We start from the raw sequence: 23,155 nt of genomic DNA on the forward strand, positions 1-23,155 counted from the left end.
CTCAGCCCGGCCATGCAAGACCCCAGCTGCCAGCATCGTGGGCCTGGCCTCCCCAGCCCCAGCGTGCGTGAGGCAGCTTCCATGTACGGCACGGCAGTGGCCATCTTCTTGGTCATCCTGGTGGCCGCACTGCAGGGCTCGGCGCCTCCCGAGAACCCCTTCCCCTACCACATCCTCCTGGACCCCCAGGGCACTCTGGAGCTCTCCTGGAACGTCAGTTACATCCAGGAGACTGTCCACTTCCGCCTCCTCGTGCGCGGGCTCAAGGCCGGACTCCTGTTCGGGATGTCAGACCGCGGTGAGCTGGAGAATGCTGACCTCGTTGTGCTCTGGACCAATGGCGACAGCGCCTACTTTGCCGTGAGTCTCTCCCTCCGCCCGGGCCCCACGTCGCCCACCTGGCACCCCATCTGGCCTTCCTCCGAGCTCTTCCTCCTCCACCCAGCCAGGGGCCTTTCCCTGCCACTCTCAGCACCTGAGTTTACTCCGATCTCAGCCAGGCTGTGCCCGGTGTGGGCACCAAGGATGAAACAGGAAACAGTGCTTCCTAGGGCCTTGACCACGCACCCCAATACTGGGCTGCAGCACACAGGAGCCACAGGCCACACAGTGCCCCTCTGTGTGAGTGCAGTCCACTGACCCTTCTTTGCAAATGACAGCCCATGCCACAAGGCCAGAGCAGGCACGCACAGCACGGACAGGTGATGGCACAAGGCCTGGCACAGCAGGGAGCCTTGCCCAGTGCCAGGATGGTGCACACACCCAGCTTCTGCACAGCACGTGTGCGCACACACACACACACACACACACACACACACGGCCTGACCCCAGGCAGGACAAGCCCACTGAGGTCAGGACCTTCTCTCCTTCCTTCCAAATGACCCTCCACTCTTGCCTTTGAGATGCAGAAGGGAGAGTCTCCCTTCAAACTGGTGCAGCCTTTGGGGTCCCCTCAAACAGCACGGGTCATGGAAGAGGGAGAGCCCGAGCTTGGGTCACAGCTCTCCCTTCCCTGCAGATGCGACCGGTCACCTGGCCTCCCTGCACCAAACCCCAGCTCTGCTGTGACCATAGGCACAGAAGCCCCGAGATGGACCTTCTCCCGCTCTGGCCTCGTGGCCCACTGGAAGTGGGGAGAATCAGCCTCCACCACTGGGGGCCCTTGTGCCGAGCAATCCGCACCAGGCTCCAGGGTTACCGCCGGGCCTGCAGCTCAGCCGTCTGGGGCTTAGGGCTTGGATCCTGCAGGGAATCGGGAGCTCTCCCTTGCCAAGGGTTTCCTGGTGGCAAAGGAAGGGAGCCGGGGTGACACCACCTCTCTGTGCCCCACAAGTTTCAATCATGCAACAAATTCCTAGGAACACAAATGTCAGACCTGGGCTCCTCTGGCAACCTGTGCAGCCAGCATAGCCTCACTTTGCCACTGCGAGCCAGCTGACTTTGCGCAGCGCTGTTTGAATCAGTCTGTCACAAATCAGCAGGGGCCCGGCAGGCTTCTCACCTCACCCAGCCGCTGTCCTCGGGGAAAATGTTGCACAATCTTTCGTAGGGTTCTTTTTTCTCAAGGAAATGAGAACATGTTGTAGCCTCAGACATGGAATTAAAAGCACAGCCAGAATCAGCACAGCAGGGGCTGGGCAGTCCTGAGCCCTGCTGGCTGGGGGGGCCCTGGGGCTGGCCCCACAGAGCTGCTGTCCCCAGCCCTGGCCTGGAGCCCACTGGGTCCCGAGCACAAGAACCCTGGCAGGGAGAGGAGAGTGGATCAGCCATCCGGGCTCTGGGAGCCAGCCTCTGGGCCCCCAAGACTCAGTTTACCCTCTGTAGGCCAGGCTCAGATTAAGGCGAGGTGACTGGGTGAACAGCAGGGGTGAGCGCCTCCGTGAATGCCCACCGTGGTTTCTCTCCTGCTCCTCCTCCCTCCTCCTTCCCCCCTCCCTGCCCATCCTTCCTTTTCTGGAGGAATGGGAGTGGTACTGGTTCAAGGCCCCCAGTCCTGTTGGAAGCCTGGGCCCTTCCCTAACAGTACCGATTTCTGGGTCTCACCCCAAGGCCTGGGACTCTCAGGCAGCCCATCCACCTGGACTCTGACCACAGCTGGCTGCGGAAGAAGTGAGCAGGATGGGGCTCAGCCCACAGCAGAGACAGACGTAGGAAGTGGGAGGGGGCTGGGGTGCGGCTCAGTGTCAGGGGCTTGCCTAGCAGGCACAGGCCCTGGGCTCCATCCCAGGATGGCAAAAGAGACCGACAGACAGTGGGTGGGACCCGTGTGGGAGTCGGGCACAGGGTTTCAGATCGTGAAATGGCCCCTTCTCACGCCCACCCTGAGCCTGCCTGCAGGATGCCTGGAGTGACTGGAAGGGGCAGATCCACCTGGACACCCAGCAGGACTACCAGCTGCTGCAGGCCCAGGGCACACCGGACGGCCTGTCCCTGCTCTTCAAGAGGCCCTTTGGCACCTGTGACCCCAAGGACTACTTCATCCAGGTAGCATCCCAGCATGCTTTGCTGGCTCTTGCCGGGCGGCAGCGGCCTGGCTGTGGCCAGCCCTGCTTTGTGGAGCTGGCTCCTGGCCACTGAAGGAGACTCGCTACCCACAGTTCCCAGGGAAGGGGCCCACAGCACCTTCGGGGCCAGGCTGGGAGCGCCAGGCCTTCGCACTGAGTGGTATTTCCAACCCTTTTAGTTTTACTTACTCTTCTGTGTTGGGACTAGGTCTTGCCAAGCTGCTAAATTGCTCAGGCTGGGATCAAACAAACTTGTGATCCTCCTGCCTCAGCCGCGCTGAGTGCTGGGATGACAGGTATGCACCACTCTGACTGCCTCAATGGCTAGTTTTTAGCCCTGTGATTAATGAGTGGATGCCAAATAGATAAATGTAGAACAGTTGGTGGTTTTCCATGAGAGGAAACTGAGGCAGGGCACTGAGATCTCCCAGGTCTGCGCTGGTGGGCAGGCGTGGCTGAGTCACTGTGCAGAGGACACAGTGAGTGTCACTGCTGAGAAGCTCCAGCTGGCGGTCAGGGGCCCTGACTCCTCAGGCTGGCCCACCCTGCCCCAAGGACACAACCAGCCCTGTCACCAGCTGGCTGGACACCAGGTACCTGTGGCTTGGCTGGATTTAGAAAGGCGTGGGGCACACGGGCTTAGGTGGTCAGCCTGGGACCCAGTGGCAGCCGGGGGTCACAAGAATCCCCTTGTTGGCAGAGCTGAGAGCAGGCTACTGGGCAGCTGTGGTGGGTGGGACATGGCGCCCCCTCTGGTGGTGAGGAACCCACACTGGGGGCCCCGAGTGGCCGATGACCGGCCCCGTCTGGCTACAGGACGACACTGTCCACTTGGTGTATGGGATCCTGGAGCAGCCGTTCTCTTCGCTGGAGGCCATCAACACCTCGGGCCTGCAGACGGGGCTGCAGCGGGTGCAGCTGCTGAAGCCCGAGCTCCCGGTGCCAACGATGCCTGCGGACACTCGCACCATGGAGATCCGAGCCCCTGACGTCCTGATACCCGCCCAGGAGACCACGTACTGGTGCTACATCTCTGAGCTTCCCCAGGGCTTCCCCCGGCACCACATCGTCATGGTATGTGGTCCGGGCTGTGCTCTCCGGACAGCTGCCCCGGGGTCCTCCTGGCACCTGAGTCTCGAGCACCAGCCTGTGTTCTCTGTCCCTCTCCCTGCTCACGCCCACTCCAGGGCCTCTGAGCTCTGGCCTCCCAGCCTGGACCACAGCAGCCGGGGTTGATTGCAGCATCTGTCCCTGGGCCTGGGCTGCTGGCTGGTTGGCTGTCCTGCCCCATGGAGAAGCAGCTTAAGGAGAACTCGCTTGCTGTCGAATGGAGATGACAGCTTCCAAGGTCACCTCCTGACCTGGTAGGGCCATTAGGGTCCCCATCACAACAGTGCCCAATACTGGACGCTGCCCCTGTTTCCTGGAGATGATGAGCAGCCCAGAGAGGTCAAGTGAGTGCCCAACGCCACCCAGCAGGGACAGCCTGGCCTGACGGGGGGTCACCTTGCCTCTGTGTGGAGCTGCAGGGCCCGGTGTGTTTGCCCGGAAGCTGCCCCTCCCTGAGCAGGAAGTGGCCGGTGAGGGTCCCTGATTCTGTCCCTCCCACAGACCCGCCTGGGTCTGGACTGGCCACTCCTCCACCTATTCCAGGGCCCCACGGTGTCCCAGAGGCGGCGCCCTTGTCCTTCCCATCTCAGCCCAATGGATGAAGGCTGCGGGGCAGGGAGGGCCTCTGCCAGGCCGGGCTCCCCACTCAGGGTGCTGTCCCTCCCCAGTATGAGCCCCTCGTCACCCAGGGCAACGAGGCCCTGGTGCACCACATGGAAATCTTCCAGTGCGCGGGTGCCTTCGAGAGCTTCCCACACTTCAGCGGGCCCTGCGACTCCAGGATGAAGCCGGAACGCCTCAACCACTGCCGCCACGTGCTGGCCGCCTGGGCGCTGGGCGCCAAGGTGCGTGGGGCCCACCCTTGCAGAGCGCTAGGTGGGGGTGAGCTGTCTGCGCCTCTGCGTCCCTGATGCACCGGGCTGCCGGGTGCCGGCCTCACCGCCGGGCGTCCGCATCCCAAAGACCCAGGTGCCCCATGCACCCATGCACTCTGTGGGTACCAATTTTAATTTCCGCCCAAGTCTGGGGGCTTTGTGCAGAGCGCTGGCCAGGGGCTGGAGGTGGCCAGGTGGGTCCCCTGGAGTCGTACCACTGTCTGCTTGGGAGGGTCTGTGGCAGGGCAGTAGGCAGGGCCCCCGTGTGATCCAGCTCCCCCAGGGCCACCACCCCATAGCTCAGCCCCCAGCGGGCAGCCAGGTGGTCCTGACCCTGTCCAGAGCCTTCTCCTGATACTGCGTGACCCCTCTGTGCCCCCCACCTCTGCAGGCATTCTACTACCCACAGGAGGCTGGTCTCCCTTTTGGGGGCAAGGGGTCCTCCCGGTTCCTCCGCCTGGAAGTCCACTACCACAACCCCTTGAAGATCCAAGGTGAGCCGGGTGGCTGGGGACAGTGGGTACCTGGCATTGCTCGGCGTGGCACCCCCAAGGCCTCAGCCCTGTGTCACGGTCTGTAGAGGCACAGGCCGCCTGTGTCCCTGGTCCCCATCCTCCTCCTGGGACAAGGCCTGTGGGGCCACTCCTCAGCTCAGCGCCCAGCAGTGGCCTGGCACACAGTGGGCTCAGCACTTCCTTCCTTCAGTCCTGGAACCACCCACCTGGCACTGGCCCGTGAGGTTCTCACACCCCATCTGCCAATGGGAAAGCCAGAGCCCAGGTGTGAGGGACCTTGCCAGGGCCGCAGAGGGAGCCGGACTCGAGGCCAGCAAGGCTGGCTGTCCCCATGGCCTCAGTCACGCAGCCTTGCAATGGCTGAGCTGCATGGGACCTGGCGAGCAGGGCTGGTCAAAGCTGCCTCTGTGGGCAGCAAATTGTTTGCTCCCCCTGGGGTGTGCTTGTGTCAGGGCAGCCGTGGCCTTGCTGGTGGGTTTCCTGTCACCACGGGCGGTGTTGGGGAGAGTGCTCAGCCTGGGGCATCTGTCTCTGGCCAACAGGGCAGTGCTGGAGTTGATTAGTGATGTCTGCCCTGGGCAATGGAAGGGCCCTTGGCACCTAACACCCAGGGAGGACTGTCCCTAAAGCCCTCCCGGGACAGAGGCAGGTGGTGCTCTGGGCCCCTTCCACAGGTGCAGAGGTGGGGTACCTGCCCATGGTCACCCTGTTCCCACGGTGCTGAGTCCCCTTCCTTCCCCGGGCTTGGGTTCGGATGGTGTGCTTGGACAGTGGCTCACATTGTCCAACTGAGCTCAAAGTGCCTGGGGGCGGGGGCACCCGTCTGCCCCCTTCCTGTGCACACTGAATGGCACACGGCCCAGGAAATGCAGATAAAGCATTTTAGTTAAGCTAGGGTTTGTTGAGGGTTTGTGTCGGGCTCACAGGGGACCGCAGGGTGAGGAAGACACATGCAGCCCTCAAGGGACTTCTGGAGGGAGTGAGACAGGGCACACCCACACGCGGGCACACGCATGAGCAAGGGCATTGAGAATGAGATTCCTGGGTATGGTGGCACCTCAGGGGCATTTAGCATGGGCTTGGGGGACAGGAAGGATTCCCACAAGGGGAGCTGGCAGAGGGACAGGCTGTGTGTGGAGGAAGGTCAATCACAGCAGAGAGCCTGGTCTGGAAACACAGGCGGTGGGGCCCGGGAGCAGAGGCCGCTGGATCACCCTGAGCCTGAAGGTGGATCACCCAGAGCCCGTCTTTGGGTGGGAATGCCAGCTGATACCAGGGCAGAAACTGCAAATATTTCCTGCTCTCTGTTGTATCAGCATCTTCCGCCATAGGCAGCCCCTCCCCGCCCCCTTCTGGAACCACATTGATTTCCATTTCTGCAAGTGAGAAGCAGAAACGGCCTGATAGATAAGCGGCTCGGGGAGGCTGGGAATCGCCTGGTCCCCGGTGCCCCGGCTTGATGGGGGCTCGGGCTGCTAATGCGCAGCTAATGCAGCCCGACTTTCTTGCTGGCTGCATAGCAGTAATTTCTGCCCCCGCTAGAATTATCTACAGCACACAGAGAAGGCCACGGGCGGCTGGGGCTTCAGCGGGACGCGGGATTTATTGCTCATTTAAAGCCTGAAAGCAAATGGATTTTTGAAAACTCCTTAAGCATCAGGCAAGTCTGTCTCCTCTTGACAATCTGCCTGTATTTATGGATCCCTTGCCAAATATAAGGAGGCTTCTGTCACTTCACAAATCTTCAAAGGGTTGCTTTTTCTATAAATATCAAAATCCCACAATTATCTCATTATTTAATCCTCATCTGAATCTTCACCAATTGCTTCTCCCTTTTTATTATTATCCCGTGAGGTAATCAGCCCAGAGACACGGGAGCTGTTGGAGTTTGGATGTTGGGAAGCGGGCTCGGGGCGGGGGCGCAGAGCTGCTGCTTCACAGACCTCAGTTTCCCCATCTGTAAATGCAGACAAAGTTTCTTGCTGAGGTGACCACCTGTGGCCACGGAGGCCCTTCCAGGAGGCCACAGTGTGGCTATCTGTGGTCTAGGGCCCAAAGTCTCCATGCTGGCGGAAGTGCCCACTTCTCCTGGAAGAGGCCTTGGCCGTGAACTGAGGACAGACAGGGCAGTGAGTCCCCAGGACCACACCTGGTGACCCAGCGAGGCCTGGAGCGTGCAGGTTTCTGCACGTGCCTGGTCAGGCTCTCCTGAGACATCAGCTGGGTAGGCAGACGCCTTGGGTCACCGCAGGACGGTGACAGAGAGGGGATGCTGTGGGGGGACCTGCTCCTCAGGGGCTTCTTACACCACACGCAGCACCCCCTTGCCCTGCGCCCTTCTAGGGGACGGAGGGGACAAGTTCCAGGCCCTGTTCTCCTGTGTCCAAGCCACACCCTGGGGGCTGATTTCCTGCTGAGGCCCCTGTGGACACAGGGACAACAGACAGGAGTGGGTGGCCGGCTCCACCTCCCAGCCCAGGTTGCTGGGTCCCTGGGTGATCAGCCCTCAAGGCACTGGGAGGCCTCTGCCCACCGTTTCTGCCCCGCAGGCCGGCGTGACTCCTCAGGCATCCGCCTGTACTACACGGCCACGCTGCGGCACTTCGACGCGGGCATCCTGGAGCTGGGCCTGGTGTACACACCCCTGATGGCCATCCCGCCGCGGGAGGCCGCCTTCGTCCTCACCGGCTACTGCACCGACAAGTGCACCCAGCTGGTGAGCAGGCGGGGAGGCCGGGCTGGGGGTGACGGCTCTGCTGCCTGACCCCGAGCCGAGGGCATCTGTGGGTGTCCTGGAGGCTGACGTCGCCCTCGGGAGCTGGACACTTCTCTGTGACTTTCAGGAGGAGCCCGCAGTCTGAGGCTGACAGCACATGGGCTCCTTGTCATCGTGTCACCGTTCTCCCTGGCACAGCCTAGGACAGCAGGGAGGACAGCCAGCCCCCACCTGTCCTTAGGGACCCAGGGGACATTCCAGGCAGCAGATGATTCTCTACCCTGAGGCTGACTTTCTTTAGATAGAAATTACCTGAAATGCGTCACCAGCTCTGAGTGGCTCAACCAGGTCCCTACCCTCGCACGCTCTGCTGCTTGAGTGGTCTGGGCGCTGGTGGCTCCCACCACGCCCTCCCAGCCGCCTTCTTGCCCCGATCAAGGTGGCACCTGTGTGCCCTGGCAGTGACGTGAGGAGCAGGAGCCCCGTGGCCACTCTGGTGACAATCGCAGGTTGAGGGGCTCCTGGGTTTCAAGGTGACTCTGTGGTCCCCTGGGCCAGCTGCTGGCTGGGACTCCGGCGTGTGGCTGGTACTTTTGCAGATGAAGCAGGCCATGCCGCAGGCCTGGCATGTGGTGAGCACTGCCAAGCATGGCATTACAATTCGTATTTGTCGCCTCACCGACAGGGAGCCCAGCCGGGCCCATCCTGCTCTCCTCATGGCCTGGCTGTGCCCACAGGGTGCTCTCCTTAAAGGTTGGCAGATGGAGGTGACCCTGTTGCTGGGGCTGGGAGGCGTGGGGCCAGCTGTCAGGCCCTACATCCTGCCAGGAGAAGATGGAGATCTGACACCCAGGCAGCAGAGGAGCGGTTCCTGCTTCTGGCCCCCTGATCCCCAGCCAGACCCTGACCAAGCCCCCCCGCCCGCAGGCCCTGCCGCCCACTGGGATCCACATCTTTGCCTCTCAGCTCCACACGCACTTGACTGGGAGGAAGGTGGTCACCGTGCTGGCCCGGGACGGCCGGGAGCTGGAGGTCGTGAACAGGGACAACCACTATAGTCCACACTTCCAGGTGGGCACCCGCACCCCACTGGCCTGCCCACAGGTCTGCCCATGCGCCCACCCCAGTGTCTACAGTAGCGGTGACCTCTGATGATGGATTTGGGGACCCCGCAGCCTGATGGGGCATCCTCTGGAATGTTGTCTTCTTGTTCTGATCCCATCCCTTCCACCCCAAAACCCACACACTGTGTCCCTGGCTCCCCAGAGCGCCCAGGAAGAGCTGGTGCCTGGGGACAGTGGAGCAGGGTGGCCGGGACAAGACACGTCATTCTGTTCTCTCCCACCCAGGAGATCCGCATGTTGAAGAAGGCTGTGTCCGTCCTCCCAGTGAGTGTCCAGGCAGGGAAAGGAGACCGGAGAGGGCAGATGACGGGTGGGAGAGGAGGATGCCCAGGGGCACCGGGGCAGAGTGGGCCCAGGCAGGTCACATGTAGGACTTCTGGAGGTCATCAGTGGGCCTGTCTCACCCCTAGCCTGGCCATCCTGGTCAGGATGTGCAGTGGGTCCCCCATCTCCCGGGAGGGGAGCCCCAGGCTGGGTGGGGACCTGAGCTGTAACACAACCAGTTGTCGTATGTCCTGTCCCTGGCCCATGTCCTAATGGGCCCATGTCTGCTGGGCCACAGGAGTGGATGGGTAATGAGCCCCTGGGGACACAGACTGAGAGCTCACGGGGGCCATGGCAGCCCTCTGGCCTCCTCAGTAGTGGGCCTCAGTCTTCCACCAGCACATGCCACGGCTCGGTCTCATGGGATGGGTCTGGGAGCCTGTGGGTGGTACTGACCGCCTGCTGGCCTGTCCTCAGGGAGATGTTCTCATCACTTCCTGCACATACAACACGGAAGACAGGAAGCTGGCCACTGTGGTGAGTCACCTGTCCTCTGGGCCAGCCATCGGGTGGAGGAGGATGTCTGTGGCTCTCCTGAGGCTGCGCCCTGACTCCCCAACTGGATTCAGGGCTTCCCAGCCTCACTTCCCCTGTCTGCAAGCCATCCTAGGAGTGTGGCTCCAGCATCCTCTGGCCCCAGTGTCCCTTGAGAGTTCAGAAGAGGGCCAGGACCTTGCACTCCAAACTGGCCCTGCTGAGTCCAAAACTTAGGTGGAGGTGTTGGCAACCTGTGCTCAGGTCCATGCTTCAGGCTGGCAGCCACTACGGTGGACATTTATGGGCACCTGGGTGCCCAGCGCTGGGTGGGGCTCAAAGCCCACCAGGAGACAGAAATGCCTGCAACAAGCAAAGTAGTTGTAAAAATTGAAAAGCAGACCAAGGTGGCAGAGAGCAGGGCCCATGGGAGGCTGACCAGAGACTGGCTTTGGACAAGGCGAGAGGTGGTCGGTGAAGCTGTGGTGGGGCTGGAGGAGTCCTAAGTGAGCAGGCATGCAGCCACGGGAGGCCAGGGGTGTGCAGGGGCCTGGCGGGTGTGACCAGTGGCTGCAGGGATGTGACAGGGACCCGGTTTGGCTGTGGACAGCCCGGGGCATGGAGCCGGGGAGCGACCGTTCCCCAGGTTGTGCCTGCAGCCCCGAGGGAGGGTGGTGGAGAGAGTGCCATCCTGCGGGGTGCTGCAGGGTCCCTCGGCCTTCTCATCCATCAGGGCACCTCCCAGCCCCCCCAACCCTGCCCCATGAATGGTGAGGTCAGGAGACCAGATGTAGGGCCGCATGCACCCCACGCCCAGACGTCGTGGCTCCACGCTGCATGAAATCAGCCCACTTGCCGGTGCCTGCGGAGCCTCCACCTGCCAACTGCGCCACCGTGGTTATGGCTTTTCACATGGCTCGAGGTGGAATTCTCACAGCGCACCACGCACACATTCCAAGTGTGCAATTCGATGACTCAGTCTGTTCCCAGACATTTCAGATTCCAAGGGAATATCACTCAGCTTTGCCCACGGGACAGGCCCGACACTGTGCATCCAATCCCCAGAGAGTGGACACTGGCTCTGTTCCCACCTCTCCATCCTGGGTCTCCACAGCTGGGCTGTGAGGGCTCAGAGAGGGCAGACCCCTGTCTGGGTGGCACAGCTGATGAGGCGCTGTGCCAGATGGAAGCGGGTGCTGTGTGTGCCCGAGGAGCCCTCACCATGCCCTTCCTCCCTCCTGGGTCTGCAGTGATGACTGCCCTGGGTCCTGGTCACCAACCCGGGGTGCACGGGGGTATGGTGGGCCTGGCACCCTTGTTTATCTGAGGGGCTCGGGCTGGCACCCATGTGTGGCTCTCGTCGCCTGTCCACCGTGCTCAACCTGCAAGTGGATGGCCCGCAGGTTACAGCCCAGCCCCTGGGGTGGTCCTGCAGGTGCAGCCCTGGGGACCAGGCAGAGGGACTCGCAGGCATCAGGACTTGGGAGGCAGCCCCAGGCCTCCTGCCCAGAGCTGTCCCTGGCCCCGCAGGCAGCGTGCCAGCTCAATAGGTGGCACAAGCAGAACATCCTGGCTGCCCTCCCACCGAGGAGCACTGACCACTGACTGGGCAGCAGGTCACAGTCCCAGGTACAGGGACTCCTGCTGGCCATCTCGGGGGCCGCCCATGTCCTCTGTCTTGTCACCAGGTGGGATCAGGGAGAGGGAGCTTCCAACAGGCAGGTGCTGGTAAGGCGGCTTCCTCCCAGGGGAGAGGGGGAGGCAGGCTCAGGCCACCACAGCACGGGGTGATATGGTCAGCGAGGTCAGGGAGCAGAGTGATGGACGCTGGGGACAGGGTCCTGGGGACAGGCTCCTGGGACCAGAGTTCGATGCAGGCAGCTGCCCAGTACCAGGCTGGGCCAGGCTGGGCTGAGCTGCTCATGTGACTTCCTTGACAGACAGCTGCAGGACAGCTGCCCTGGGCTGTCTCCGTGCGGAGCCTGCTGAGCCCCTACCCTGTTTTGGTCTGCCAGAGTGGCGAGGACCTTTCTCCCCCCAGCCCGCATCATTGTCCAGGGGGCCGAACTCTTCTCTGCGCGCTCCATGTCCCTGACTCTGAGAGCGGGGAGCCAGTGGTGGGACTGGGGCTGCCCTGCCTGTCCCATTCCGGGACGAGATGGTGCAGTGACCTCTAGGCAGTGTCCCCTCTGGAGCCCTGCTCCTCCCGGCCAGGTGCCAGAAGTGACCGGTGGCCCCAGCACTTGTGGCATGAAGCTCCCAGCCTCTCTTCGGGAGGCTGAGTCCACTCAGGCGGTGCCACTGGCTTCAGAGCCACCGCAGGGTTGCCCTTATCCTCCTGAGACTCAGCTCTGTACCCGTAAGACAGGAACAAAATAGCCCTGGGCCCTACTCAGATTTCACTATCTTCGCAGCTGTACCTGCTCCAGACGTCTGTCTCTCCCGCAGTGTGGGGTGGTGGGTCCCCTAAGGGTAGGGACTGTGTCCCCTGCTCCACCCTGGGCTTGATGGCTGCCTGGTACTGCACCTGAGCTGATCACTGATGCAGGGCACAGGTGCCTCGGCAGAGCTGCTGGGTGATGGTGTCTAAGGGCAAGGGGCTGGCACTGAGGGGCGTCCTCGGCTTGCAGGGGGGCTTCGGGATCCTGGAGGAGATGTGCGTCAACTACGTGCACTACTACCCTCAGACGCAGCTGGAGCTCTGCAAAAGCACTGTGGACGCCGGCTTCCTGCAGAAGTATTTCCACCTGGTGAACAGGTGACTTGTCTGCCCACACTCTCAATTCCCAAGGACACGGAGAGCCCGGATGGACACTGTTGGGAGGAGCATGAGCGGGAGGAACCCAGACCAAGTTCCTGGAGTGGGGCTAGCACGTGTAGCCCCCTAGACCTCCAGCCCACTCTGCCGCCCAAGGTGTCCATGCAGGCATCACTAGTCATCCCCTAGCTCATGATCTGGCCCTGGAGCAGACAGACAGACAAAGCCGCGGCCACATGGAAGCCGGGCCTGGACATGGTCTTAGGAAGCTGGGTGAGGGCACAGGGCCTGGAGGAGCAGCGCTGCTGCCCTGCTGTCCCCGACAGGCCACTCCGTCCATGCAGGTTCAACAGTGAGGAGGTGTGCACCTGCCCACAGGCCTCTGTGCCAGAGCAGTTCGCCTCAGTGCCCTGGAACTCCTTCAGCCGTGATGTGCTGGCCGCCCTGTACGGCTCCGCCCCCATCTCCATGCACTGCAACAAGTCCTCGGCCATCCGCTTCCAGGTGCGTCCTTGTCCCCAGGGCGTGGGGCTGCAGGGACCCGGCTGGTCCCCCTTGGCCACACCCCTGCTGGCGCCCGGCCTGCAGGAAGTGGGGGTCCTCAGCAAGGGGTGGGGGCTGGACCCCCAACGGTGGGCAAGAAGCACTCAGGCAGGGGGTGACAGATGGGGCCCACGCTCTGAGGGGACAGACACGTAACACTAACACCTGGCGGGGCAGAGTGGGGCGGGCCGGGGCTGGGGACAGCACAACACAGTGAATCTCGTCCCTCACTGGAGTGGGGGCAAGCAGGGCCCTACAGCCTCCCCCAGAGCGAGAGAAGCCTGCAGTGTGCAACCTGGGAGCCTGCCTCGCTCCTTGGGACCCAGTGGGACTCAAGGCTCCTGATTCATTCCCTGCCGCGAGCTGTGGGCCAGGCCATCAGGGCTCCTGCTGGGCACCGGGGCTCTGCAGCTGGGGTCTGGGAAGCTGCCCATGCCTGGCGTCCTCCGGGAGCTGGGTCCATCGCTGAGCAAAACGCCCTGGCATGGGGGCAGCATGGGGCAGACAGCCGACGCGGCTGGGAACCTGGCATTCATTCGATGGCATCGTGTCTGGGGCCGAGGCACCCCCGGCAGTGGAGTGGAGGTGGGGAGGAGATGGGAGAGGCCTGGATGGTGCTGGGGCTCTGAGCAGGTAACTGAGCTGCTGAGAGGGGCGTTCACCCCAGGTGGGACCCCGAGGAGCCGCTGGGGAGGAAAGCTCAGTTCGGATGGGGGGAATGGAGGGCAGGAACCCAAGGGACTCCTTTGCCCCAGCCTCAGTTGACCTCCTGCCCTTCTCTGCAGGGTGAGTGGGATCTGCAGCCCCTGCCTGAGATGGTCTCCACCCTGGAAGAGCCCACCCCACAGTGCCCACCCAGCCTGGTGCAGCACCCTGCCGGCCCCACCGTGGTCAGCCTCAGCCGCGGAAGAGGCTGAGAGGGGCCCTGCTCCTGATCCCCACTTCACGCCGTCCCCGGGGCTCACACTGGTTCTGTGCACCCCACCCTGTGAAGGCCCCATGGAGAAGCCATCGCGGCACAGCTGCCTCTCCCCGGGCCCCCCCGGCGTGGCCAAAGGTCTGTGGGACAGACCGTAGAGAACAGGACCGAGGGGTCTGGGGCCTACCCGGCACCCCTGGGACAGGCTCGCCCCAACGCCATGGTGCGCCCCCTTGTCTCTGCTGGTCCCTGTTGGTGTGTGCGGTCCCAGTGCTACTTAAACGGCTCCCTATAGCGTGGCTGTGCTTCCTGTGGGCAGCTTCCCCGCTGCGAGGCAGGACGGGCGTGGGGCTAGCCAGAGGCTTGCCTGGGAAATTTCTTCATTGCACAGCAAATAGTCACCCACCTGGGGGAAACCACAACACTCCCCACCGTCCAGAAGGAGCCGGCCGAGAGCCAGCAGGATCCCAGGGCTGCTCGCTGGGAAATGTCAGGGTGGCCACCGGCTTTGGCACATTGGGGCCAGCAGGGGATGGGACAGGCTCGGGACTGAGACCACGCTGTCAACCCCTGGTCCACCCCTGGCCCGGGAGGCTCTGCTGAGCGGCTGTTGGAGCCAAGGTTCCCACACCTGGTTCGGAGCCTCCTCTCTGGCCCAGTGTGCCAAGTGTGCTGCCCGTGGCCGGGCACTGCCATGAGCCTCAGGCCGGTCGGGGTCATCACTGGTCCCCCGAGCTGCCCCCACCTAAGGCCGGCTCCGCTCTCTGACAGATTCTGGAGGGAGTGATGGATTCAGCTCTGTCCAGCCACGTCAGCGAAATGCTGCCTGCCCCAGGAAGCAGAGGGTGATGGATGGGCCCCAGGTCTCCGCAGACACCAGCTCAGCAGCTGCACTCCCTCCGGCTGGCACTTTATTATGGGAGTGAACGCACCCAGCGCTCGGCACCACACACTGTAAATCATGGCCGTCCGCCCCTCTAAGTCAGGCTGGCAGTGCAGCCAGAACGCTGGGCCCTCTGTCATCTTCACCATCCTGGTGACAGGGGCAGCAGCCTCTCCCTGACTGGCCACTGCCAAAGACCCTAGGCACCCCAGGCTCTGGGAAGGTGGGAGCTCGCTGGCCCATGGCAGCCATACCTCCCACTGCAACTGCACCCCAAGCCCCGAGGGGCCCTGGTGTGTGCCACACACAGGTAGGAGACAGGAGACGTGCCTCCCCTGTGGGCCCAAGAGGACTGCGACTGGGAATCACCGCAGCTCCACAGTGCCATCCACAGTGGCACCCCCAAACTCAGTCCCCCCACTCCCGCTCCCCGCCTGGCTGCTCCCCTCCACAGAGATCTCCCCGGCACACAGTGCCCCCACCCGGCCAGTGTGGCCAGTGCATCCCACTCCGCACTCGGCTCTGGGCCAGCATAGGGAGCCTGCGGGCCCCCTGTCTTTCCCTGGATGGATGAGGAAACTGAGGCCTGGAGACCTAGAGCAGGTGCCAGTGTCCCCTGGAGCGAGCCACGGAGCCTGGAAGGGACTGGGCAAGGTGTGGCAGCTCCAGGGTGTGGGCACCCCACCTCCACTTCCTCATTCATGAAACAGGAAGCCCAGGGCAGGGGTTACCCAGGAGGACACAGGGACAGCACTTGTGGCCGGTCAGTGGGGGCTGCCTGGCCAGGTCGTCCCCAGGCCTCAAGGCGAGGGATTCTCAGGCTCCGCCCCCCAGAATTACTGGGATGTTGGAAAGAGCCTGGGGTGAATCTTGCTGTATGGGCCTGGGTCTCCCCATGCAGGAGAGAGTGGCCTATGAGGGACAGCTTGAGGAGAAACTGAGGCAGGAGATGAGCAAGGGAGGACAGTGATGTGAGACCCTGTGTCATGGGATGGTGGCTCTCGGAAGGCTCGGCCACCTGCAGAAGGGGAGGGCAAGGCACGCAGACCTTTCTGGCTCTCCTCCTGTCCCCTGTCTGAGAGGCACCACCCTGAGGCGCAGTCATGGCCCATCCATCTCCCTGCGCCCTTCCTGCGCCTGGGACAGGCAGTGCTAATCGAGCTCCACTCACACTTCCCCGATTCCTGGCTCTCACCCAAGGGCTCCAGTCACCCAGTGCCACTCAGCTGAGCTCCAGCCTCTACTCTGCCCACCAAGTTTTACTGTGTGTCTTCTAAGAAGCTCACAGGGCTACAAAGCAAGGTCCCTGTGCCCGAGACAGTACAGGTTTGCTTCTGGGGGGCCTGGGGTGAACTAGACACAGACTGGTCAGTAGCCACTAGACAGGCCTCGGTAAGCTCTCTGTCCATTCCTGGTTTGGGGAACAGCAGGCCAGGCCCAGGCTTAGGACAGGGAGGGCCCAGGGGGTGACCAGTGTGTTCCTCCTGGGTGGCCTTGGCTCTCAGTAGATCCCCTTCATCCTCTTGTTCTCAGGGTCAAAGAGGGGTTTCAGGTGGACCTGGGCAGCGTAAGGGACCCCCATCCTCTCCAGGGCATAGTCCCCACTCTTCACGAAGTCCAGGGAGATCTAGGAGCAGAGGAAGGGACAAGGGTCACTCCCGTCCCTGGGTGGGCACTGGGTTTCCATCCACCTGTGTTGAAGCCCCCCCCGCAGGTGTGGGCAGAGTGGGAGGTCACATCCCACGTGCCCTGGGGGGGGGGTTGGATGAGAGGGCACCAGGTGGGCCCTGCAAGCCCAGGTCTGGCAGCCGGGGCCACACCCTCCGCCCCAGGAATCCCAGATCCCTGGGAAACAGGAAGGACTCTGGTGGCCCCTGGACCTGGGCCAGCATGACAGCTGTGCAGCAGAGCAGAGCAGGTTCTCAGGGGCAGGCAGGGATGGAACAGCTCTGGACAGTGCAGACTCCCCAGCTCATGCCCTGGCTCGGCCTTCCCATCGGCCCTTGAAGGCCAGGGGGTGGCACTGTGCCCAGCTTGGCTCAGCTGATGATGCCACACTGGCCATGCTGGACAGCACTCACATGGTGGGTAGCTGCGGGGGCCCCTGGGGCTCTGCCTGGGACTGGGGTCCCTGCTCGGATCCCTAAAAGCTCAGGATGGGGAGAGAAAGAAAAACTAACACAGTTTTCTACGCCACGGAGCTTAGGGGTGAGAGGGAAGGAAGACGGGCACTGAACCTGGGAGTGGGCAGCTCAGAGCGGGCACGGTCCCTGGCAACAACACCCCGGTGGCCAAAATTCTGTCCCCATCTGGCCCTTGCTCTCGAGATCGAGCAGGATTCTGTCTAGGAAGAAATCTGCGCCCCGCGCTGGTATATGTCCAATAGCCTGCAGGGCGGGGGCCCTGAGTCATAAACCGGGTAAACCCAAGATGTCCCTGACTGCCCAGCACGAGGGGCCCTCACGCAAGTCCTGGCCTCCAGTCTGGAAGTTTCAGCTTGGCCTCCTAGACAAAGTGTCCCTGAGCAGCAGGAAGGATGGGTGGCACTGTGCTTTGAGGGAGAAGGCTGGAGCCTGCACCCACTCCCCGGGCTTGAGAGGGTGAACCCGCCTGGGAGGGGACCTGGCTGGGTCCCCGGGGTCAGAGATGGCGGGGTCACCACGTCACCATGGACACTTATGAAGCCCCACATGGCGATGTGTCCCGAGGGGAGGTCAGGGGGATCTGTCCCTGTTCTATAAACGAGGACATGGGACCAGGGAGGCCCCTTAGCCAAGGTCACAGAGCAAGGAGACGGCAGAGTCCCCAGGCTCGTGATGTCAAGCTGGGTCCCAGCCTGGCAGCTGCACGCAGGGCCTGGCCTCCCCAGCTGCCATCTTCTGCCCGGGCACAGGTGTGCCCCTGCCCCGCCCTGCCCTGCCCATAGCTCTAGCCTGTGTGACTTTGGGGCTGGAGCCAGGCCAGCGCCTCAGGCCACGCTGGGCTGGGCACAGGGCCTCACTCGGGTCTGGGCCATGGTAGGTCGGCTCCCGGGGAAGATGCCACCCTGTTCTTCAGCACCCCTATCCATGGTGGACAGAGGGGAGAGGAGACAGACAGCCCCTTCCTCCCACTGCCCAGGGCTGCCCTACCCAGAGTCCCCAACCAGCTCCCGGGTGGACTGGGGTTGAGGAGGGAGGATCGTGGTCCCAGGAAGCGTCTCGGGTGACCCCAGTGCACCCCCAGCAAGAGGGTGTGCAGTGGCTCAAGGTCATGGTCTCCAGCTTCAGGAGCCCAAGGGCATCAGCCCCTGCCCTACACCTCCTCCAACCAAGGAAGTCCCAGAGCTGCCAAAGTCAGATCCTTTCAGAGCACAGAGACGGCAGGGCTGGGGGTGGCCAGGCAGTCCTTTGTGGGGGTCACAGGCTTTGGCCCCACCTCCCTCTTCCCTGCCACCCAGCCCTGGAAGGGCCAGGGCATGGGGCTCACCGGCCCGCCACTGGGGTCACGGATGTAGCCGTAGGCGATGGTCTTGTCCACGGTGAACCCGAAGTCGGCCCTCCGCACATGGCCCACCACCTGGCCGTCCCTCCAGATGGCTTCCAGCCCAAACATGGGCACCTTTCTGCATGAAGCAGGAGAGGCAACTGTGACCCCAGATTCCAGGGCAGAGAATTCTGCTCCATCGCAGGCTGCAAGGAGCAGGTGGTGAACAGAAAACACGAAACCGCAGCTGCCCAGTGCCAACAGGAGCGAGCCCGTCTGTCTGCAGAGGCCCGGCAGTCTAAGTGTCACCCTATTCATCCTCTCACTGTGTTGGGTCATCTGTTGTCACAGTGTGACGACATTTCTCCACGATAGGCACTGCAGAAATCTCACTGTCACAGTTTTGAAAACTCAGACTGGGAGACAAAGAAATAAGTAAACTAAAATCACAGAAATGCAGCGCCCGGGGGGGTGGGGCCGGTGGCATCCGGACCCTGCAGTCCCCTGGAACCTACGCAGAGCGCAAAGGGCCTGGCAGGTTCCGATGCCACCTGGGTCCGCGGCTCCAGGAACCTGAGAACTGGGCCAGGCCCACAGCCCTCCTCCACCTGGGCCCTGCCCTGCCCTCTGCATCGCCTGGAATAAGTGGGCATGGCGGCCTCTCTCACCCGCTACAGGCCGGGGGAGGCTCTGAGAAGAGCAGGAGAGAGCAACTGATGGTAACTAGTGACCGGGCGGAGGCCCAGGCCTGCCCCTACCCGCAGAGGCGCCAGCCTGGCCCGGCAGCACCTCTAGCCTGGCCTCCATTTTCGGGGTGAGCCTTCCCTGTGTCCTCTGCAGCTCCACCCAGCCCCAGACATGGATCTGCCTCTGCCCCTGAGTGGAGGGCCACCAGCCCGGTCTGTCCCAGCTCTGCCGTCACCTGTGTGAGCCTCCACCAGCTGTGCGTCTCCGGGCCTCGGTTTCCCCATCTTGAGGGTGCCCTCTGGTGGTGGTGTCTACTGTGGACAGTCACCCACCTGGGGGGACAAGGACACTTACTCCTCCACAGTGAGGCACACGAGGCGCCGGCGGAGGCCCTCAGCCCGCTGCTTCTCCAGGGCCTCACGGCCCAGGAAGGGCTCGGCAGACTTGAGCTTGCAGGTGAAGGCCAGGCCGGCCTCCAGGGGGCTGTCATCAGGCCGCAGCTCCGCATGCCAGTGCCGGTAGCCTGGGGACAGAGAGACCACGGGTCAGTGCCCCACTGGGGGGACAGGCCCAGCCCTCCTGGACCCCAGAAGGCCCCCCGTGTGAGCCCCTGGAGCAGGCTGGCCTAGCACCATTAGGCTGGGGACAGCAGGGAGGACTTCGAGGGGCATTGGGGCAGCCCTGGGGGAGGGCTGGGAGTGGGGCTCAGGGCCAGCACGTGCCCTGAGCTTCCATGAGGCCCTGACTTCTGTCCCCCCTGCTGAAACACTCCAATCCCTCAGGGCAACCACAGAGCTGGATTCAAATCCCACCCTGGCTCTGTTTCCTGTAGACACTGGGCAGCACCTCACCTGTCAGTGCAGCTGTGGGCTGGTGTGGGACCCCAATGCTATCTTGGGGGCCCTGCACAGGACAGCTGGTGTGTGGCCACGGGAGGGTGGGGAAATGGACAATGTTGGGAGAAAGAAAGAGTGGAGTGGAAGGGAGGCCCCAGGGCCCTCCAGACCCAGCACCCACCTTTCTCGATGCTCAGGGAGTCGATGGCGCGGTACCCAGCATTGACTAGGCCGTGCTGGGCTCCTGCAGCCATCACGGCGCGGTACACAGGCAGGCAGGAGGCCCTGGGGACGTGCAGCTCCCAGCCCAGCTCCCCCACAAAGGACAGCCGCATGGCCCTGACCTGGGGAGATGTGAGCACCGCTGGGGACAGCCAGGCGGAGCACGAGGCCCAGACCCAGCCACCGCCTGCCAGGGACAGTGCCCGCTGTCAACACTGCCATCAGCCAGCCCTGGCCTGGGCCAGACTAGGAAACAGAGCCTTCAAGGCAAGGAAGTAGGGCTGCTCTGCACCCTCACGGAGGACGGGGCCCGGCTATGGGAGTGGGGGGTGCTGTGTTCGCTGTCCCCAGATCTAAGTAGCTGTTCGTTTACTAGTGGTCACACCAATGAGCTCAAACTGGCCTGAAGCAATAGAAATGAACTCTCTGGGTGTCCAAACCAAGAGGGGCAGGTTTCCCGGGAGGGTCCTTCCCATCCCTTCCAGCTTCTGTGCTCCGATGCCTGGGCTGTGGCTGCCTCCCTCAGCCGCGGGCCCTGTCTTCACATGGCCTCTGCTTGTGAGGAGTCTGTGGCTCTTCTTCCATCTCTGGATTGCTTTGATTACTGAATTTCGGCCCCAGCCTCACCTTAGTTACATCAGCAAAGGCTCTGCTTTTAAATCAGACCACATCACAGTCTGGGGACAGGGTCAGGGCGCTGACAGACCTCAGGCAAGCCTCGGGTCCTGCACCTGGCCTCACTGTCCCTGTCAGATGTGGGGACAGGAGCCCCGGGCTGCCCTCCCTAGAAGCCGCTGGCTGCACTTGGTGGGTACAGAAGTCTCAAGAGGAGGGGCTGGACCTGGTGCTCTAGAAGTCGGCTGCACCCTGGCGTGGCCAGCCTGGCCAGGCGCTGGGATCTGCCCCCAGGGCTTGGGTCCCAGCAGGAGCAGACACAGTGCTGGGAGGGAAGGCCCTGGCCCGGGGTATAGCCCTGACTGGAAGGCCAGGTCTGCAGATAGCTGAGCTCTTCGCATCCATTCCACCCCTCAGGGCCCGTGGAGGTGGGGCCACGCTGCATTATGTCCTCCCAGAATAGAGGTGCCCAGAGGGGCACCCAGCCCTGCCGGGAGTGTCCCATACACGACACACTAGAGAGGCCACGACCAGCATGGGCAACTCCTTGCCCAGGGGGACGTAAGCTTTCTGCACATTTGCTTTGAATGCAGGTCACCTACATCCAGCAATTGCCACCTGCACCTGGCCCCCCGGAAGGCCCTGGAGCCCAGTGTCCCATGGGTAAGGCCTGACTGCTCAGCTGGGGAGGCTGCAGAGCTCCCAGAGGGACGCAGAGGTGTGGGGCTGCCATGTGCGGAGGAACAGGGAGAGAGGCCCAAGTCTGTGTGTCTGTGCCGTCTGCTGGCCACACCAGCTCCTCTCCAACCTGACGCCTAATTGCATTGCTGCACCTGCCCCCGGGCCTGAATTCCCAAAGCTTTTAAAACAGTGCGAAAATGCTCAAAGCTGCCATTTGCCCGTGCCTCTCAAAACCTCAAAACTGATGCCGAAAATGTACCGCGGACATTTCTCAGCTCGCCTGGTGCCAGCCATAGGCCCCTGACAAAGATGGCCTTGGATTCTAATTTTAGTGGGGCCCAAAGCCAGCCTCCCTTGGAAGCAGGAAGAGGGCTCTGAGCGTGCACTGGAGCTGCCCTCCACCGCAGACCCTGCTTGGACCAGGGTCCTCACCACGCCATGGGCCGTGAGCAGGGAGACTCTGGGCTGAGCTCTCTCACCTCCCTCAGAGTCTGGGGGACTGGGCCTCCATCTCCTCTGGGTCCCTGGCCCCAGCCCAGCCCAACTCCCTGGCTCCCAGCACAGAGAGGGCAGGGCCTGGGAAGTGTGTTTGCCTCCAGAGTTCGCACAATCAGTGCTTCTCTAGCAACTGAAGCAGTGCAGTTGGAGGAAGTCTCATTTCTTTCTATTAGGGACACAGGAAGGGACAGGGCTGCGACGATGACATCTGGAACTCAGCTCCCGGTGGCCCAGGCCTGTGTGGAAATGGCCCCTGCCAGCCGCCCACAAGTACCAGCCTAGCTCAGCCTCAGTGCTCTCGTCTAACCGAGGGCTCATGAGCAGCAGGTCTACAGAAAGCGCAGGGCCTGGCACCCTGGCTGCCACTGACTGTTAGCTCGGGTGGCTCTGAGAGTCCCATGTGGCAACGGAGCCCTTGCAGGATGGAGCCCCTCGCAATGGATGAAGTTGTGGGGCTGGGAAGGCTGGCAGGAAGGACCTCACCCCGGGTTTTGTGCAAAGTCTTCTCTTGCCCTAAAGATCACACACACACAGGAATCTGACAAAGTGTCAGGCTGCAAAGCCAACACACAAAACAGCTGTGTTTCTATACGATAGTGATGAACACGGGCCAGGGATTTAGCTCAGTGGTTCCGGCGCCTGCCTTGCAAGCACAAGGTCCCAAGTTCGATCCCCGGTACCAAAAACAAAACAAAACAAAAAACAAAACAATAGTGATGAACAATCCAAAGAAAAAAATTAAGATAATTCCATCTACAATGTCATCAAAAAGAATAAAATATCTAGGAATACCCAAGGAGGTGAGAGAAATTAAGATAACACAAATAAACTCACAGATATCCCGTGTCCTTGGACTGAAACACTTCATACTGCTAAGAGGTCCAAGCTACCTAAAACAATCTGAGATTCAATTCAATACTTATCAAAATCCAATGCATTTATTTTGCAGACATAGAAAAAAATGTATCCTAAAATTCATATGAATCTCAAAGAACCCCAAATGGTCAAATCGGTTTTTAAAAAGAGCGAAGTGAGGGACCGGGATTTAGCTCAGTGGTTTCACCGCCTGCTACACAAGCGCAAGGACCCGAGTTCGATCCCTGGTACCAAAAAAAATAAATAAATAAAGAACAAAGTGGGAAGAATCATATTCCTGACCTCCAAACACACTGTGGAGCGACGGTAACCAAGACAGTGCGCTGCTGGCAGAAGACAAAGTCGGACTGGTGGGGTAGAAGAGAACAACCAGAAGTGTCTCCCTGCAGATGATCAACAACGCCACAAGACTGACAAATCTGTTTCCATAAATGGTATCAGGGCTGGGCATGGTGGCACAGGCCTGCATCCCAGCACTCAGGAGGCGGAGGCAAGAGGATCACTGCAAGTTCAAGATCTGCCCGGGCTAC

At 62.0% G+C, this 23,155-nt stretch overlaps 2 protein-coding genes across 11 annotated transcripts in view; one reads left to right on the top strand and one right to left on the bottom strand.

Moving 5' to 3' along the window:
- On the top strand, positions 1 to 14,161 carry Dbh (dopamine beta-hydroxylase). Its single transcript, XM_004849590.3, has 12 exons — positions 1 to 360; positions 2,338 to 2,484; positions 3,321 to 3,578; positions 4,283 to 4,459; positions 4,881 to 4,983; positions 7,554 to 7,720; positions 8,648 to 8,791; positions 9,070 to 9,108; positions 9,586 to 9,645; positions 12,273 to 12,400; positions 12,745 to 12,904; positions 13,729 to 14,161. The coding sequence occupies exons 1-12, from the start codon at positions 13 to 15 to the stop codon at positions 13,858 to 13,860; spliced, it is 1,863 nt and encodes a 620-aa protein (XP_004849647.2). The 5' UTR covers positions 1 to 12; the 3' UTR covers positions 13,861 to 14,161.
- A 1,825-nt stretch (positions 14,162 to 15,986) lies between these two features.
- Positions 15,987 to 23,155, bottom strand: part of Sardh (sarcosine dehydrogenase) — a 38,803-nt gene continuing 31,634 nt past the window's right edge. For 9 of the 10 annotated variants that reach the window (XM_087182958.1, XM_087182960.1, XM_087182956.1 and 6 more), the window contains 4 exons: positions 19,915 to 20,077; positions 19,252 to 19,420; positions 18,214 to 18,349; positions 15,987 to 16,372 (listed from right to left, as the gene is read on the bottom strand). In XM_087182958.1, coding sequence (XP_087039084.1) covers positions 16,247 to 16,372; positions 18,214 to 18,349; positions 19,252 to 19,420; positions 19,915 to 20,077 — 594 coding nt within the window. In that variant the 3' untranslated portion in view covers positions 15,987 to 16,246. The remainder of the gene's footprint in view (positions 16,373 to 18,213; positions 18,350 to 19,251; positions 19,421 to 19,914; positions 20,078 to 23,155) is intronic. The other variant, XM_087182959.1, reaches the window with a different exon arrangement.

Source organism: Heterocephalus glaber, unplaced genomic scaffold (assembly GCF_053883595.1).
Source record: "Heterocephalus glaber isolate CG9 unplaced genomic scaffold, H.glaber_assembly_v1.0 deba00001479, whole genome shotgun sequence".
Classification (NCBI taxonomy): Eukaryota; Metazoa; Chordata; class Mammalia; order Rodentia; family Bathyergidae; genus Heterocephalus; species Heterocephalus glaber.

Bases quoted from the DNA above. Each gene is read 5' to 3' on its own strand.
- Dbh (XM_004849590.3), top strand. From the start codon at position 13: ATGCAAGACCCCAGCTGCCAGCATCGTGGGCCTGGCCTCCCCAGCCCC. The intron at 4,460-4,880 runs GTGCGTGGGGCC...CCACCTCTGCAG, and splicing joins CCTGGGCGCTGGGCGCCAAG to GCATTCTACTACCCACAGGA. The intron at 9,109-9,585 runs GTGAGTGTCCAG...GCCTGTCCTCAG, and splicing joins AGGCTGTGTCCGTCCTCCCA to GGAGATGTTCTCATCACTTC.